The sequence below is a fragment of the Benincasa hispida genome, chromosome 4, assembly GCF_027475165.1.
Source record: "Benincasa hispida cultivar pf3 chromosome 4, pf3_genome.v1.1, whole genome shotgun sequence".
NCBI lineage: Eukaryota > Viridiplantae > Streptophyta > Magnoliopsida > Cucurbitales > Cucurbitaceae > Benincasa > Benincasa hispida.
In genome coordinates, this window is record NC_143481.1 from 15,590,020 (window position 1) to 15,607,292 (window position 17,273).

A 17,273-nucleotide genomic window follows, 5' to 3' on the forward strand; every position below is an offset into this window, starting at 1 on the left:
CAAACGATGCTAAAATTTGCAACAGGACAAATTTTCTTTTCTTTTTCTTTTCATTTTCATTTTTCTTTCTTTTCTCATTTTCTCATTTTTTTTCTTTCTTACTTATAGCATTTCAAATAAATAGAATAATTGATTCTTTTCTTTTTCTTTCTAGGTGATTTACTCAATAAAAGAAAAAGAAGCTCTTAAATATAATAAAAAAAAAACAAAAACAAGAAAATTCTCTCTCAAGTAAATAAATGATCAACAACAAAACCAGGGAAATTTCTCTCTATATCCCTTCTCTTTTTGTTTCTTGAATTCATTTGCTTATTTTAAACATTGAGGACAATGTTCCATCTTTAAGTTAGGGGTGGGTTAACGTTGCATGTTTTTGGTATTCTCATGTTTTTATTATTTCTTTTGAGTATTCTTTGATTAGCTTTAAAAATAGCCTCACAAAAAAAAAAAAAAAAAAAAAAGAAAAGAAAAGAAAAGAAAAAAAGATTCCATGTCTAGAACCCTTGAGCATCTAAGCTCGGGTTAATATATTGTTGATTACTTAGATTGATTACATAGATTTTGCAATTCTGCTATGATATATCTTTCATCTTGGTGGTATAATTTTGATTCTTTGAAAAAACATATCTATTGAATTCTTTATTCTTCAAAAGACCATTTTTACTTTGAATGCAATAAATTCATGTTTGCACATTCAAGAATATCATTCTCTTTGATTCTATGCATTATTTGTTTTTACTCAATCTCTTGATTCTTATCAATGAAGTTTTGATGACGCACTCTTTCAAGTAAGGATTGATAACGGATAGAAATGTACGTTATTACAACGCAAAGATGTAAAACAATGAAGGAATGCGATGGTAAAAATATACAAAATCATGTCCAAAAGTGTTAAACTGAGAATATCGCGATCGCATGCACCCATCACATAAAAGCAGCTAATTTACTTATTTTATGCAGGAAAAATGCCTTGGCGCATGTAACATTGCGATCCAAGGAATTCAGCATCCGCGCGCATTGAAAGATTACGACTGCAAAGTCATGCGATCGTATGCGCTCGCGAGAAGTTGCTCAAGAAGGTGGTTGTATAAAGACGGCACATCAAGGTGAAAGCTTAATAAATCATGATGGGACGAAAAGCTGATGACGATCAAATTCGAATTTAGTTGACAAGCTGTTAACGACACACTGTAGTAAGTACATTCAATTTTTCGGTGACCATTAATCGGCACATCAGATAGAAGATTTAATGACCTTCCATCATTGCAATCATTAGAGAGAAAAGCTTCTTCACCTTGAGCTCTATAAATACCGAAGGTCACCATCGATAAAAGAGTTCTCCATACAGAAGATAGATCATATACAAATTAGATAGCCGTTAGTCTGTAATAGTTATTCATATACTTAGAAGGCGGAGGCGAGCGAAGAGAAGAAGACACCAAGAGAACATTCCTGGACAGCTCGAAAGACCATTGGAAAGCACTAGAGAAGGAGAGAGGGACGACACCTACGAAAGCAAGGATATTCTTCTGGGCAGAGTAGAGTAACAAGACAGTGTAAAGTCCACGGGAAGCAAGACATTACTATCGGGCTTCTTATCCATACTTTCCATTATTGTTTTGTATTCTGCACTTTATTTATAAAAAATGGAATTCTCATCTCAACATTTATTCAGTCTCTTCACATTTTGCATGAGTAGCTAAATTCTCGAATGGGTTGAGAACTACCTAGCGAGCATGACCTAAGATCTTCACTTTATGCGATCATCTTGTCTTATGTATGCATCATTCACCCTTTAGAGAAACTCGAGAGAGTAGTCTAAAGAAAGAATCTAGGCTTGAGAGAGTCAGATTAGAATCTAGGCTTGAGAAAGTTAGATAGAACCATATAAGCAAGAGATAGAAACTTAGACATAAGTTCTGTTTGCTATTATGCATCGCATGCACCCTAGAAATAGGATATGATAGTATGCGGTCACCTTGTGTATGTGTGCATCATTCATCATTGCATAGACAAGAATAGCGGCTTAGACATAAATCCTATTGACATTATCGTATACACCGCATGCGTCCTAGAAATAGGAACTATGACATTAACATTGAGAGATGACATGCTATTGTGTGTGTATAGCATGATCGTATAACTTGAACGCAATCTTAGGAAGTGTTAGTTAAATCCCTTCTCAACCCGTTCATGGTATACTCATTGAAATTCTTGATTTCATCAACTCTTTACTCGAACCTGCCATATAAGATTTATACTTAAACAAAATACCAACCATCTTATTTGTTTTGCCATGGCAAAGGAATCAAAATTTTACTGTCGCATAGTAACTCAGTAGTCCCTGTATTCGACCCTGGACTTACCAGGAAACCTAGTGAGATTTATACTTAGGTTTTACTAGGAAAACTTGAATGTGCAACACATAGATCATCACCGCAAACATACATCATAATCGCATCACATTTACAACACATCAAGGATAACAAAATTTTAGACCTTCAAAGTTTTTCAAACAAAATTATGAAACTCATTTTTCAAAAGAAACTTTCTTTTCCTTTTAACTTCATAAAAAAATCGAATACTTAGTCTTTAGATTTATTTAGAACCTTTAAACTCTTAGAAATTTCATATCTACTTAATTTTCTTTGTTACCCCAATAGGACAAACTTTGGTCTATGAACAACCATCTTGTTTTAGAAACAAATTTAGACATAGAGGAATAAAAAGGATCTAGTATATAAAAAAATATTGCTAGCACAAAAAAAATAAAGCGGATTTGCCAATTAACATAACCTTCACTAATGTGTGTGTGTGCATGGGTAGAGGTGAAAAGAGCTACCTTCATCGTGTTTCTATTAAGACCCACGAGAAAAGAGTGATAGGTTCCCGGCGGTGTAAGTGTGAAAGTGCCAATTACCTTTTGTGTGTGTGAGTTAAAAAAAAAAAAAAGCACCCTTGTATTAGAATTTCCTCTATCCAATGCAAGTTAGATATATCATAGACCGATAATTGGGCCAGTGTAGGGCAAAGAGGAATTGAAAGTTGAATGTCTTCTTTCTATTAGTTTAGGCCTTTAAGTAAACTAAAACTAGGTAATCTTTTCTTTTATGATCTTGTAAGTGTTGGGGATGATGCCCTAAACTTTCGTTGGGTTTTGTAGTTTGTAAATACAGTTTTTGAACAAATGCTTGTGATGTATAATATATGATATTTTCTTCACTTTTATCTATGAATATTGGATGTTTTAATTGCTTTACCACAAACCAATAAACTAAGATCCCTGGTTGTCGTTTATAACTTAAATATATATATGGAGACATACAAGTGGATCATGTCTTAAGTGATAACCAAAATGGTCTGTAGTATATGGATATAGGAGGGAAACCTTATCCTGGTAACGCTACGGATGCGACCTGCTTTGTAAAATAGTTACAAGTGTTGTGACTTGCTACAGATGATCTGATCCTGATCATTTATGTGGAGACATACGAGCTAGGGCGTCCTATATAAAGGAGTTTGTATAAGACCGGACCACGAAGTGTTATAGTCTCGTTATATAATGTTGTTCATGACAGAGACTTCATTTCACTAGGATGACCATAGGTAACATGACCTCGATCCTGAGTGAGTTGGGAACTCCTGCATTTGAGGGTGGTCCTTTGATTTGCATGGGTGCGAGTGATCAGATCACCGACTCAAACTTACCACTTTGGGGATTTATCTGATTTGGGAGCTAGGAACTCAACTACACAAATTGGAATTCACTCCTTCCCCGAAGTAGGGGTAAGTAGATAGATTGCTCTCTTAAGGGTTGATTCCGGGGCTTGAACGATATAGCGCCACACACCTTCTCATGGCCCGAGAAGTGTCCACACATAGTAGGACTATGTTGTATTGTTCATTAATGAATCGGTGGTACTTAAGGAGTTAGACGTAACTACAAGGACAAAACGGTAAATTGGCACTACTGTACTTCCCGTTTATATTTTTATTTTTATTTTAAATATTTAATATGACAAAGTATTTTTATTTTTAAATATTCAATATGACAAATTATTTTTATTTTTAATTAATACATGTGATAGGGATCGGTGGTATAAATTTCCCGTTTATATTTTTATTTTTAAATATTTATTTATTTAAAATAAATTAAAATTTTGTATTTATATTCAAATTTTAAATATTTAATATGACAAAGTATTATTATTATTATATTTATTTAAATTAATAATTAAAAATATTTTAGATTTAATATAAAGTTTAATATAATTATATTATGAAATAAATTAATTTTTTTAAAAAAATTTAAAATAATAAAACTAGCTACTATTATATATTTATTTATTAATGTTATTATTATTAAAAATTATTAAAAAAATATTTGGGGTGGAGTCGGGGATGGGAATGGGGCGAGGATACTATCCCCGTCCCCGCCCCATCCCCAGTCGGGGATCCGTTTTTTATCCTTGGTTTGACCCCTATCCCTGTCAAACCGGGGAGAAACCCCACCCCGCGGGGATTTTTGTCAATACTAACAATGACATGTCGCAGAGAACAAGTAAACACACCAGCAACTATGTATTACATATACCAACATCTAAGGAAGCAATCTCAATGAAGAATTAACATGACACGGAATATGTTATATAAACATTTTGTTAAGGTTTTACCATAAAAAATAAATCAATCATACTCCGATAATAAAACACCATAATAGATGGAAATATCAAGGTCCCGATTTTATGTAATATCAATATCGATGAAAATTTTGGGAAACTTTATGAAAATTGATGGAAATTGTTATAATTAGTTAATGAAACTTTGATTGTGACTAAATTAGATTATAATTTACCATTTCTAATCATCATTTTTATAAAGTAAGACAACATTCAAATGTATAACCTAAAATATTTAGGTAAATGACGATGTGAGAGTAGAAATTTAAAAAAAAAATAAAAAATCAATTTCAAAATAATATCAAATATTGAAAAATAATCACAAAATTAAAGAAGATGAAATATTTGCATATTAAAATAATTGTAAATTATTTATTATAAATTAAATGGATATAAAAATGATAACTCATTGCATTAAACTAATATAACATTAAATCTGAGAAGGATATAAAATGTATAATATTAAATATATAAGAACATAATGAAAAAGAAAGAATAAAAAAGAAAACTCTAAAAGTAAATAGAACTTGAGAGAAAATGAAAGGAATATTAGAGAACTCACATCAATTCACATTTGAGGTGAAATTATGTGAAAATTCAATGAAAAAGATTTGAATGAAAATATGTGGTTTCTTAAAGATAATTTTTATTGTCGATGAAAATATCTATGATAGAAATTTCAAAAAATTGAGGAAAAATCAACAAGAATTTCGAGATTTAGATGGAAATTTAAAACTATGACTATAGGTTTATATTTATGGGCTAATAATTGTAATGGACTTATAAAATATGAAGAATGTCCAGATAGGCAAAACAAAAGAAAAAGGTAAGCAAACGAAAACAAAACAAATGAAAACGCAGTGCAGCTTACATTTAAAACATGAACCAAATATTATAATGAAGTTTTGGGTGAAAGTTGGAGTTGGAGAGCCTGAGGGACTCAATCAAGAAAGAGAAATATATATTAAACAAAAAATTAAAATGGTTGAGGTTTATTGAGAAGGAAAGGGAAGGCATGTGAGTGGAAATATCAAATAATGGAATATATTAACACAGAAATAGAATTGATAATTTGGATTTAATAGAAAAACTTAAAAAACCTGCAGATGCAGTGTTTACAAGCATTATTATTCCACGGAATTGTGGTTTTCCCAAAGTAGCTGAGCGTGATTACGAGTCTCGGGTACACAAATTCGGAATTTTTGTTTTTTTGTTTTTTTTTTTTTTTCCCTTTTCTTAAAATGAAATATAAATATATAGATGAATTTTTGAAAAAGCTGAGCATATTCAATTTTCCCAATGCGACAAAAATACCAAATGCATCGGGATTCTATTACCCACTTTATGTTGTAATACCAAATTAAATACATCAACTTTCTTTATCAAACAATTCATCACTCTCTTTTTAAATATATTATTATTATATTTTTTAACTTTCAAGTATAATATTATTCTTTGTTAACTAGTTTTCTGTTCCCTCTCCCCATTCCCACCCATATCTCTTTTTATTATATTTTTTCTTAGTTTCTACACCAATCTTTCTCTATGAACAATCCCTTTCTCAATTTTCATAAAATTCTTTAGTGTTAGAGGAGTATGGTACTTGCTACTTCAATTGGTAAGAGATTCTTATTTTCAAAATAATACTAATATGACAATCGATAAATCGAAGTAGTATTTTCCCCTTATTTTCTAACTTCAAATTTCCATTTCTTGTATACTGATATGTGAATTAATTTCTCAAAATTTCTTCCAAATCATGTTCCAGCGATGGAAAAATGATATAGCTTTGAATAATTGCATAATTGAACTCACTACCAAAAAAAAAAAAATAATAATAATAATCTAAAAACCTCATTTTCTAGTTCTACTGTAGGTAGAAGAAACCCGTGAGCACAGGCCCCACCACAAAGTAAGATAGCCAATGGTTTTCCTTTCCTTTTAATAATAAATTGAGCCGGAATTATTTCACTGTTTTAAAAAGGAATTTTTTTATATATATATATATATATATTATTTTATAGAAAAAATATTAATTTATATGGTTATTAGTTCTCACTTTAGAGTTCTTCTAAAAACCCAGAGACAGTTTCATTTTCACCATCAAAGTTCATAAGTTTTATTTTCTGTTACAAGAGTTTGGAAGTTTCATTAGAGTAAATGATATAGTTTAGGGGTGATTTGTGTCCTTCACGTAATTTTATTTCAAAGTGATTATGTAAGTAGAAGGACAAAGGTATGAGAGGAGAGATTTTTTTTTTTCTTTTAAAATTATATAACATTTCTCTCTATATATATTAGTTCTTTTAAGTAAATACATTCAAATATTTTTTTTTATCAAAATAAGCATAGGTACATAATGTGTTTGACTAAGATGTATGTAGTTGAATCGTGGTATATTAGAAAAAAATATTCAACAAAAGGATATAAAATAAGTAGGATAAAGATGGGAATTGCATTTTGGAGGGGACCCTATTGTAGAAGTATTATTCTTATAGGCAACTGAATAAGATTCTACATCTTTGATCAATGATCACCCTTTTAATCAGATGGGTATTTGATTGAAAAAGTTCCTTAAATAGTGTTGAGGAGTATGCTCCTATATCCCAGGGGGAAACAGAACTCCCACAAGTAAAGGTAAAAAGAAAAAGAAAGAAAAGAAGTAAAAGGAAATTTAGTAAATTAAAAAAGGAAAGAAAATGGAATATGAGTGGTTTGGTTTGGGCATCATATCATAGAGAGATTCTGATCACAGCATCCAACCAACCAACTAAAACGAATAACACAAAAGGCTCGCACGCACACCACAGCGCCACCGCTCCTCAATTTTATTTTATCTGTTTATTTAATTGTTAATTGTACAAACAATTAGGGAAAAAGAAAAGGAGAGAGACACACACAAAGGCACGCCTGAGCTATAAAAATAATCCCATTCCATTCCCCTCCTCTCCCTATAGGGCAAATAGGGGCAAATAGGGCAAATAGGGCATTGTCCATAGCTGTAGTGTGGACCCTGTGGCCTCTACCAATATTCCATTTTATAACTGTAACTTTGTCCAACATGTCAAAAAGTGTATATGGATTATATGCAACAAATTAATCAGAAATTGATAGTTAGTTAGAAATATAATTAGATGGAAGAGCAAGGATTGAATGTTGATGAAGGAAGGAATAAAAAAGAAAATGTTGAGAGGGACTGAACATCAACATATTTGAAGAAATTGCAAAGTGTGGAAAGAAGGAAACGAAAAGAAAGACAATGGAAGCACGTGACCTGCCAAACCAAAACACTCTGCGTCTGCACTCTTTTTCCTTTTCGCATACCCAAAGCAGCCAAAGCATCGGACACCCAATACCCATAATACCCATACCCATACCCTTACCCACAATTCTTCTTTCCCCCCCTCAATCCCCAGTATCCATCCATTCTTTCATTCCACTCCAATCTTTTCTCTCTTTTATTATTATTTTTCTTTTTTCGAAAAAGCTGCTTTCTTTCTATTAGAGAAAAAAGAAAACTGGCTTCATTTTGTAAAGTGGGTTTACATCGATCCTCGGCTGTTTCTTACGGACTCTGTTTATTTGTTTGCTTGTGTGCTGTGCCGAAGCAGCCAGCAGGGGGGGTTGCGTTGAGTGGGTTTTCTTTTTGCTACTGAACTCAAGAAACAAGATTATGGTTGTGGAATCATTGAGGAGAGGATTGCCCAACAACATACCCGCTTGGATTTTGTGGGGAGTCCCCAACACGTATACAATCACATTCTCCATTCTCAGATCTCTAGGATCTCACACTTTCATCTTCCACCTATTACCAATTTCTCTTCCACTTCTGCTTCCTCTCACCCTCGCCCTCACCTCCCATTCATTCAACCTCTAAACCAAAACCCCTCCCTCCTACGAACTCCTGACCTATCTGGACAATGGCGTCTCTGCTTTTTCTTCATACATAGCATCCGCTCGACTGACAATTTACTTTACGCAAAATAAGTTATGGAACCACCTCTTGTGTTATGCAAACCGGTTTTTGTAGTTTTGGCACTCCTCCAACTTGCTTCTGCTACGTTATCTCCTTCTGGCGTAAACTACGAAGGTTAGTCTCTCCGTGCTTTCTGTTTCCGCCTCCCTCCATTTTACTTTTCATTTTTGTATATGGCAAAATACGAAGCAGACCATTTTTGTTTTTTTTTTTTCCATTCAGCTAGTTTAATTGGACCTGTCTTGTATCTGGGAATTGAATTTTCAATTTTCACTTTTCTGGAAATTTGAACAGTCGTAGCTTTGATGGCCATAAAAAATGATTTATTAGATCCCCACAATGTTTTGGAGAACTGGGATTCTAATTCCGTGGATCCTTGTAGCTGGAGAATGGTCACCTGCTCTCCAGATGGATATGTTTCTGCTTTGTAAGTGTTCGTTTTTGCACATTCTTTTCCTAGATTTTGACCACTTGTCAAAACTTCAATTTATTATTTTGGGATTCTTTGTTCTTAAATCTTAATGTTATGAACAGGGGGCTACCTAGCCAGAGTTTGTCTGGGGTCTTATCACCGGGGATTGGAAACCTCAGTAAGTTGGAATCAGTGTAAGATTCTCCATTCTCCTTACAAACCCCTGGTTGTAGTTCTAATACACTATCGTATGTTTTCTATCTAACGAAAATAATTCTCTATGCCATCACAAACACATGTAGGTTGCTTCAGAACAATGACATTTCAGGACCAATTCCTGCAACCATTGGAAAGTTAGAGAACCTCCAGACTCTTGATCTCTCCAACAATGTATTTAGTGGCCAAATACCCAGTTCCCTTGGAGACTTGAAGAAGCTGAACTATTTGTAAGTGTTGTACGCTTTCTCTAGCTTTTCGTTGAAGGATTCGTTCTGATCTTTGTCAACTGCACATTATTTTTTGAGCAAGGCAGGCGACTGAATAACAACAGCCTAACTGGACCTTGTCCTGAATCTCTATCCAAAGTTGAAGGTCTCACGCTCGTGTATGTTCATTTACCTCTGCGTACCACTTTCCTATTTTGTGGTTAAATCCAGTTAATGCTATTTGGAAGAAATATATATTCACGTTTTTAGTTGAACTAATAGGGACCTTTCATACAACAACTTGAGTGGCTCCTTACCCAAAATATCAGCAAGAACGTTCAAGTGAGTTATTTTCTTTATCATATTTACAAATTCATATCATCTTGATTGAGTAAAAAATTTCAAAAACCTAAAGTACTGTCTCTTTTGTTCAGAATTGTTGGTAACCCTCTGATCTGTGGTCCAAACAACTGTTCTGCTATCTTTCCAGAGCCATTGTCGTTTGCCCCAGATGCTCTTCAAGGTGTGGACCTGATGTTTTCTATTTGTATTTTTAACTTTTTGATTTGTTGCCTTAACATATTGAAACATGTTTTTGATTGGTTGGGTTCTTTCTCCTCAGGAAATTTGGGGTTTGGTAAGAGCCACAGCAAGGCAATTGCTTTTGGGGCAAGTTTTAGTGCTGCTTTTATTGTTTTAGTCCTTATTGGATTACTTGTCTGGTGGAGATACAGACACAACCAGCAGATTTTCTTTGATGTAAATGGTAAGTCTCCTCTATCTACTCTTTCTCCTTGTTCATTCATGGCATTTTGCTTTGTGATGGATTATGTAATATTTTATTAAGCAGGAAATGATCTTGTTTGCTTCTCGTGTAATATGTTTGAAATTGTTCTTGGACTAATATTGTTAATGGAACAGATCAATATGACCCAGAGGTACGTTTGGGTCATTTGAGAAGGTACACGTTCAAGGAACTTCGGGCAGCAACTGATCACTTCAACTCTAAGAATATCTTGGGAAGAGGTGGGTTTGGAATTGTGTACAAGGGATGTTTAAATGATGGGACTCTGGTAGCGGTTAAAAGGCTGAAGGATTATAACACCGCTGGTGGGGAGATCCAATTTCAGACTGAAGTAGAGATGATAAGCTTAGCTGTACACCGAAATCTTCTCAAGCTTTTTGGCTTTTGTTCTACTGAGAGTGAAAGACTTCTGGTTTACCCATTCATGCCCAATGGCAGTGTTGCATCTCGTCTAAGAGGTTTGTTGCTTGCAAAGGTTGTGTACTATTCCTAGTTTGTTAATTTAGCATTAAGTGGTGGCAATCAGTTGCATCTGGCTTAACAAAACAAGATATCGAATCTTCATATGGTTTCATATAGCTTGATGAGGCTGTTTACTTGGATATTTAATACCTGCAAGTTTCATAGTATTACCATTTACCAACCGGTGTGGTTACTACTGACGACAGGTTAGCAATCCCCAGTAACAAAATGATGCTAAACTGGAGGGTTTCAAGATTTATATGTTTTTTAGAAAAGGAAATTTAGTATTGGGCACGATTCGTAATTTTCAATCCTTTGTTTATCAGATCATATCCATGGGCAGCCGGCTCTAGATTGGGCAATGAGAAAGAGAATAGCCTTGGGCACAGCTAGAGGATTGGTGTACTTGCACGAACAGTGTGACCCCAAAATCATCCATCGTGATGTGAAGGCTGCCAACATTCTCCTTGATGAAGACTTCGAGGCTGTTGTTGGAGACTTTGGGTTGGCCAAGCTTTTGGATCACAGGGATTCTCATGTAACTACAGCGGTGCGTGGCACTGTTGGCCATATTGCCCCAGAATACTTATCAACAGGCCAATCGTCAGAAAAGACTGATGTTTTTGGGTTTGGAATCTTGCTTTTGGAGTTAATTACTGGTCAGAAGGCTCTGGATTTTGGTCGAGGAGCAAACCAGAAAGGCGTGATGCTCGATTGGGTAACTATTCCTCTAGCATGCCCTTGTTTTTTTTTTTTTTTTTTTTTTCAACTTACATGGCAACTATATCCGTGTTAATTCAATAAATTAAGGAAAATAGTGTTTGTACAATTCATTCCACCATTTAAATTGATCAATCTCGGTACTAGAAACTTGCATGTTTGGCTTCTTGGCTCTTACATTATTTTTTATTACAAGGCATATATATATTTGTTGTTTATCTGGAGAATCACAATCTTGCTTATTCTCTTTTCTTTTGATATATAGGTGAAAAAGTTGCATCAGGAAGGAAAGCTGAATATGATGGTGGATAAGGATCTAAGAGGTAACTTCGACAGAGTTGAGTTGGAGGAAATGGTCCAGGTTGCGCTGTTAAGCACTCAATTCAATCCTTCTCACCGACCCAAAATGTCTGAAGTATTAAAAATGTTGGAAGGCGATGGTTTAGCTGAGAAATGGGAAGCATCACAGAACGTTGAAACGCCACGATACCGACCGTGCGAGAATCCCCCTCGACGGTACTCAGATTATATAGAAGAATCTTCTCTGATAGTAGAAGCCATGGAGCTTTCAGGCCCTAGATGACAGCCTTCACTTTGTTTCTTGTGTAATTCCTTCTTACATCATTATTAACTTGCAGTTGCAGAGAAGAGTGAGTGGGGGTTGATGGTGTTGGTTTCATGCTTGTGTAATTCTTCTGTAAAAAAGAAACGAGAGAGAGAGTAATGCTAAGCTGTTTTGTTAAGAAATTTCTTGTTCAACCCAGCTTAGAAGTTCACTTCTGGCACATGGAACGACATGTCGTTTGTTAATTAATTAGTGTTCACTCGTGCTCCTCCCATTCATTCATTCATCCAAGGCCCAGCCCATATCTATGTTCAAGTGGGTCCTCCTGCCCAATGCAGAATTTGTTGAGATGGCGGAATCAGAGTCGAATTTATAAAACGGTCAGGGCACGTGTCCTTCTCACATCCTGATGTTTTACATATATGTATTTCTTTTGTTTTTTTGTTGAATATAAAAATCTGCAGTTGTATATTAAATATATATCACCGCATGTTCTCAAAGTATGTAAAATGGTTATTTGCTTAGGGGTTAGGAAGTCCTTAATCACTTATCATCGTGTGGTTTGGGGTTCGAATCTTGAGAGAATGGCCGTTTATTATAAATTTTTTCTTTTAAGTTATTTTTTATTGTTTCACTTTTTTCAAAATATATTTATACATTACTCCAATTTCCAACTTTACAAAACATATTTCCTATCTAATTTTTTAAAAAACATATATAAAATTTTAAATTTTAGTACATTTGTAACAAGTTAAAACTTAATTTCATTCTTGATTTTTTTCATATATGTAAACATTTTTATCTACACATTTTTAAAATTCTAGCAAATTGTTTTAGGAAGATTGATTGTAGGGAAAACTTAGTTTTATTTTTAAATTTATTGATAAATATGTAGGTTTCATATTTTGTTAGTTTTATTTTTAAATTTAAAGATAAATATGTAGGTCTCATATTTTGTGCTTAAATATTTAGGTGATTAAGTCTATAAAAGTTTATAATAAGTTTATAATTATTATTATTTAATCTAGATATGATATATCAATATATTTAAAATTACATTCAAGTTAAATTAGAAGTATAGTCCTTAGTTCTAAAAATTATGATTACTAAATCTCGAAACTTATAAATTTAACTCGAATTACTCCTTTAAAAATATCTAATAGATATATAAACTTTCAATTTTGTATTTAATAAATCTCATAAAATATTAAAAATGTTTCAAAACCAATTGTTTTACTATATAAAAATTATTTTTGTTTCTAATTAAATCATTAATTTTCAAATTTGTAGTCAATAGATACCTTGTTTGTTAAAAAATGGTATGTATTAGACACGTAGATAGAAAATTTAAGACCTATTATATAATTTTTAAAAATACAAGAACTATATATAGACATAATTTTAGAAATTGGGTTAAAATTTTAATCTTATTAATAATTGTGGCCATAACCTGAAATTCTAGATCCGGTGATAGAATAAGACGAGCGCAGAAGGGACTAAATGTATATGACGACGATGTAAAACATGAGCGCAGGTCCGCATCTAGTCCGAAGCATCATTGTCGAATTTTTCACGCGATGACGCGCGGTCACTATGTGTCCCCTGACGGTCGGCGGGAAGTTTAGTTCCAGCGATCTGACCGTTAGAGGGAGCAAGCGGCTTTTTTCGCCGGCCGAAACTAGTATTGTATTTGTATATGATTCCCTCACTTTCCACTCCAACTTGGGATTCATCGTCTGTTTATGTGGCTTCCCATGGCATCTACTAACTTAAGTATAATATATTTAAATGTATTTTGTGTAGTTTGTGAATCCATTCCACTGAAATTATCGTTTTGTCTTTGATGCAGATATTTTTGGATGAGTTTAATGAATAATAAATGATAATAGGAGATGGGTATTATCTATTATTCTATTAATAAGAAAGTATGATTAGGAAACAGTTAAAAAAGAGAAAAGGGGTTAATAATATAAGAAAGGTTTGGAAGTGTGTGTTGAGAATATGTCTCCGCCGTAAATCTCCCTCTTTTGCCGTTCTCGAAAGGCCTTCAAAAATAGAAAGGCATTCCCTCTCTCATTGTGATCGACGACCTTTATAACCCATTTTCCCCTCCACCGTTTAACTCCCATTAAAGCCTCCTTTCATCCAGGGTGAGCCATGGACCCCAGGAAACTTGGATTCCCCGAGCAGATTTTATCGCCGAGGAGAAGAGTTGTTCCTGGATTTGGTCTTGGCATTTCCGTTTCTCTCATTGTTCTTAGCTTTCTTTTGCTCTACAGTTCTTCTCATGGCAAATTTTTCTTCTCTCTTGATAATCAACCCACCTCCGTTGATTCTCTCTTTTCTTCCTGGTCTTTCTCTTTTTCATCTCCTTCCTTCTCTGATTTCACTGCTAATTCTTCCAAGTTGGCCACCTATGATCCTGCCCTTCCTTCCCATTTCCCCTCACTCCATAATCATACTCGCGATGTCAATGCCACCCTTCAACTCAACCCCCCTCCGGCTAACGGGTCCGAATTTGGGAATGCAACTTTCTCTCTTGAATCCAAAAATGTTACTGCAAATGGAACAGTTTCCAGCCTCGCAAAGTTGGACGCCGAACACAACTTCCCGTGTAACTCCACTTCTCTGAACAACAATACTGCTCAATATCAGAAGGAGAACAATCATTCTTCCAATGCTGAGGACGAGAGGCCGTCAGAAGGAAATGGTGGGAGAAATTCAAGTGACAGAATTGAAATTACCAGAAACTCTCAACCGTTGGCAACATCTGATAACAGTTTTGATGAGGAATGTGATATCTTCGATGGTGAATGGGTGAGGGATGATTCGAAGCCATATTATCCTTTAGGTTCTTGCCCTTACATTGATAGGGACTTCGATTGTCATCTTAATAAGAGGCCAGACGATGGATATGTGAAATGGAAATGGCAGCCGTATATGTGTAACATCCCAAGGTATTACTTTAACCTAATCCCCTGATCCTTAAATTACTTGCATCATTAGGCAATAGGTTTCCTCCTCTTCATATTCTTATGACTACAATGGTTTATGAATGAAAAATTACTATGGCTTTTCCTAATTCATAATGCATGCAACATGTGTGATGGATGCATTTGGGTTTATAAACCTCTGTCCTAATACCCCTTTTGGACGCTGCTGCTTTTTCAGTCTGAACGCAACACATTTTCTGGAGGTTTTGAGGGGAAAGAGTCTGGTGTTTGTTGGCGATTCATTAAATAGGAACATGTGGGAGTCTCTTGTGTGTATTCTTCGTCATAATATAAGCGACAAGAAAAGAGTGTATGAGATATCTGGAAGGACTGAGTTTAAGAAGAAAGGTTTCTATGCCTTCCGCTTCGAGGCAAGATTTCCTTGGATGTTTATTCTCCAGTACTAAAAGTTTTAAAGTTTTAAACCCATGTTTCTCATTTTGTAACGTTTTCAACTAACCTTTCAGTTTGTTGTATCTGCAGGACTATAATTGTTCCGTGGATTTTGTTAGTTCTCCATTCCTAGTTAGGGAGTCTTCATTCAAGAGAAAGAATGGAACGATTGAGACCTTAAGATTGGATCAAATGGACCCAACAACCGAAATGTATCGGGATGCTGATGTTTTGGTCTTTAATACAGGCCATTGGTGGACTCATGAGAAAACATCGAGGGGGTATATTGTATTCTACTCATCATTTTGATTCAATCCGACCTCTTGGTTGGGGAGATTGTGCTGAATTTATATCGAGAATGGACATTGTCTTTACCTTGAAATTCACCTGGACTTACCTTGCATAATATCATGCCATGGTTTTGTAGCTGTTTTCGGTGGTTGAAGTTCTTTTTGTTTTTCTCTTCTATTTCAGAGAAGACTATTATCAAGAAGGTAACCATGTACACCCAAGACTCAAGGTGTTGGAAGCGTTTAAGAGGGCTCTCACCACTTGGGGTCGATGGATCGACAACACTGTTGATCGAAATCGAACTCTGGTTTTCTTCAGAGGCTATTCATATTCTCATTTCAGGTATATAAATTCTTCTTCTTTTCTTGCTTCCAATCTAAATATTGTTAGATATGTTGACTACTCAAAATGTTCAGGGAAAATATGCTAAAGTCCAAAATGAACGAACAGTATTATTGTTTTTATTATTATTTTAATGAATTCATCGTTTTCAGTGCAAAATATCACATTAAAAATGGACCTGTCTGTGTCTGTCTATCCTCGTTCCAATAAAAACTACTTTAATGAACTAGAAATCCATTTCTTTCCCATTTATGTTTGCAGTGGTGGCGAGTGGAACTCTGGAGGGCAATGCAACATTGAAATGGAACCAATTTATAACAAAACACACTTGGGGAAGTACCCTAAGAAAATGAGGGCTCTGGAATATGTGATTCGGGAGATGAAAACACCAGTGTCATACTTAAACATCACCAGGCTCACTCATTATCGGAAGGACGCACACCCTTCAATTTATAGAATGGAGTACAAGACAGAAGCAGAAAAACGTGCAGGCCTCCGAGTTCAAGATTGCAGCCATTGGTGCTTGCCCGGTGTACCCGATACTTGGAACGAGCTGCTTTATGCATCTCTTTTAAGGATGGCAAAGAGATATTGGAGCAACTAAGGACGATTTGTACTTCACCATGTTGCAGCAAAATGATCGCATAACTTTTTTCCCCCTATCTTATGTTTTTGTCATTTATTCTTTTTGTTGGGTTTTGAGGTAAAGATATATATATATATATATATATATATATATATATGAAGTCTTGTTTAATCGTTTAGGTTCTGAGCAGCAGCATGGTGCATGCTCATGTGGAGGAAACTACAGACTGCTGACTTATAGATTGCCTGAGTCGTGCAAATGTAGAGCCAACCTATGATCATATGTGTATTCTATTATTCCAATTTGTTAGAAATAGAAAAGAATAATTCTTTTTATTATTAACTTGCAGTTCTAGTGAATGCTTGGTATGCATGAATGCAAATGGGTGTCCCAAGCACTTAACAAAAGAGAGAGACAGAGAGATAAGAAAGTTGTTTTTATTGAGTTGTACTGATTATAGTTGTTATAAAGAAACATAGTAAGATTAAGAAAAAAAAGAAAAAAAGACGACCCAATAAACTAGACTCAGAAGAGTCCACGCCGTTTCGTGACTTGCCGGTTTTCTGAAGCAGAATCCAAAAGCCAAGCAGAGAGTGAGGCATGGCTGATGGGTTAAGCTCAGGG

The 17,273-nt window shown here is 34.6% G+C and overlaps 2 protein-coding genes across 3 annotated transcripts; both read left to right on the plus strand.

Moving 5' to 3' along the window:
* The first annotated feature begins 7,805 nt into the window (after positions 1–7,805).
* Positions 7,806–12,524, plus strand: NIK3 (NSP-interacting kinase 3). 2 transcript variants are annotated; one of them, XM_039028908.2, is made up of 11 exons: positions 7,806–8,769; positions 8,950–9,082; positions 9,190–9,261; positions 9,370–9,513; positions 9,600–9,671; positions 9,775–9,834; positions 9,927–10,015; positions 10,115–10,258; positions 10,414–10,755; positions 11,086–11,477; positions 11,745–12,524. In XM_039028908.2, the coding sequence occupies exons 1-11, from the start codon at positions 8,670–8,672 to the stop codon at positions 12,060–12,062; spliced, it is 1,866 nt and encodes a 621-aa protein (XP_038884836.1). In that variant the 5' UTR covers positions 7,806–8,669; the 3' UTR covers positions 12,063–12,524. The 2 variants fall into 2 exon arrangements, with proteins under 2 accessions (XP_038884836.1, XP_038884837.1); XM_039028909.2 differs by having other exon boundaries at positions 8,240–8,769; positions 8,878–9,082.
* Positions 12,525–14,039: 1,515 nt separating this feature from the next.
* Positions 14,040–16,990, plus strand: TBL2 (trichome birefringence-like protein (DUF828)). Its single transcript, XM_039028910.2, has 5 exons — positions 14,040–15,001; positions 15,216–15,408; positions 15,521–15,711; positions 15,905–16,063; positions 16,325–16,990. Exons 1-5 carry the CDS (start codon positions 14,202–14,204, stop codon positions 16,665–16,667), a joined length of 1,686 nt encoding a protein of 561 aa, XP_038884838.1. The 5' UTR covers positions 14,040–14,201; the 3' UTR covers positions 16,668–16,990.
* Positions 16,991–17,273: the final 283 nt, after the last annotated feature.

Bases quoted from the DNA above. Each gene is read 5' to 3' on its own strand.
- NIK3 (XM_039028908.2), top strand. From the start codon at position 8,670: ATGGAACCACCTCTTGTGTTATGCAAACCGGTTTTTGTAGTTTTGGCA. The intron at 9,835-9,926 runs GTGAGTTATTTT...TCTTTTGTTCAG, and splicing joins ATATCAGCAAGAACGTTCAA to AATTGTTGGTAACCCTCTGA. The intron at 10,259-10,413 runs GTAAGTCTCCTC...TTAATGGAACAG, and splicing joins GATTTTCTTTGATGTAAATG to ATCAATATGACCCAGAGGTA.
- TBL2 (XM_039028910.2), top strand. From the start codon at position 14,202: ATGGACCCCAGGAAACTTGGATTCCCCGAGCAGATTTTATCGCCGAGG. The intron at 15,002-15,215 runs GTATTACTTTAA...CTGCTTTTTCAG, and splicing joins TATATGTGTAACATCCCAAG to TCTGAACGCAACACATTTTC. The intron at 15,712-15,904 runs GTATATTGTATT...CTTCTATTTCAG, and splicing joins CATGAGAAAACATCGAGGGG to AGAAGACTATTATCAAGAAG.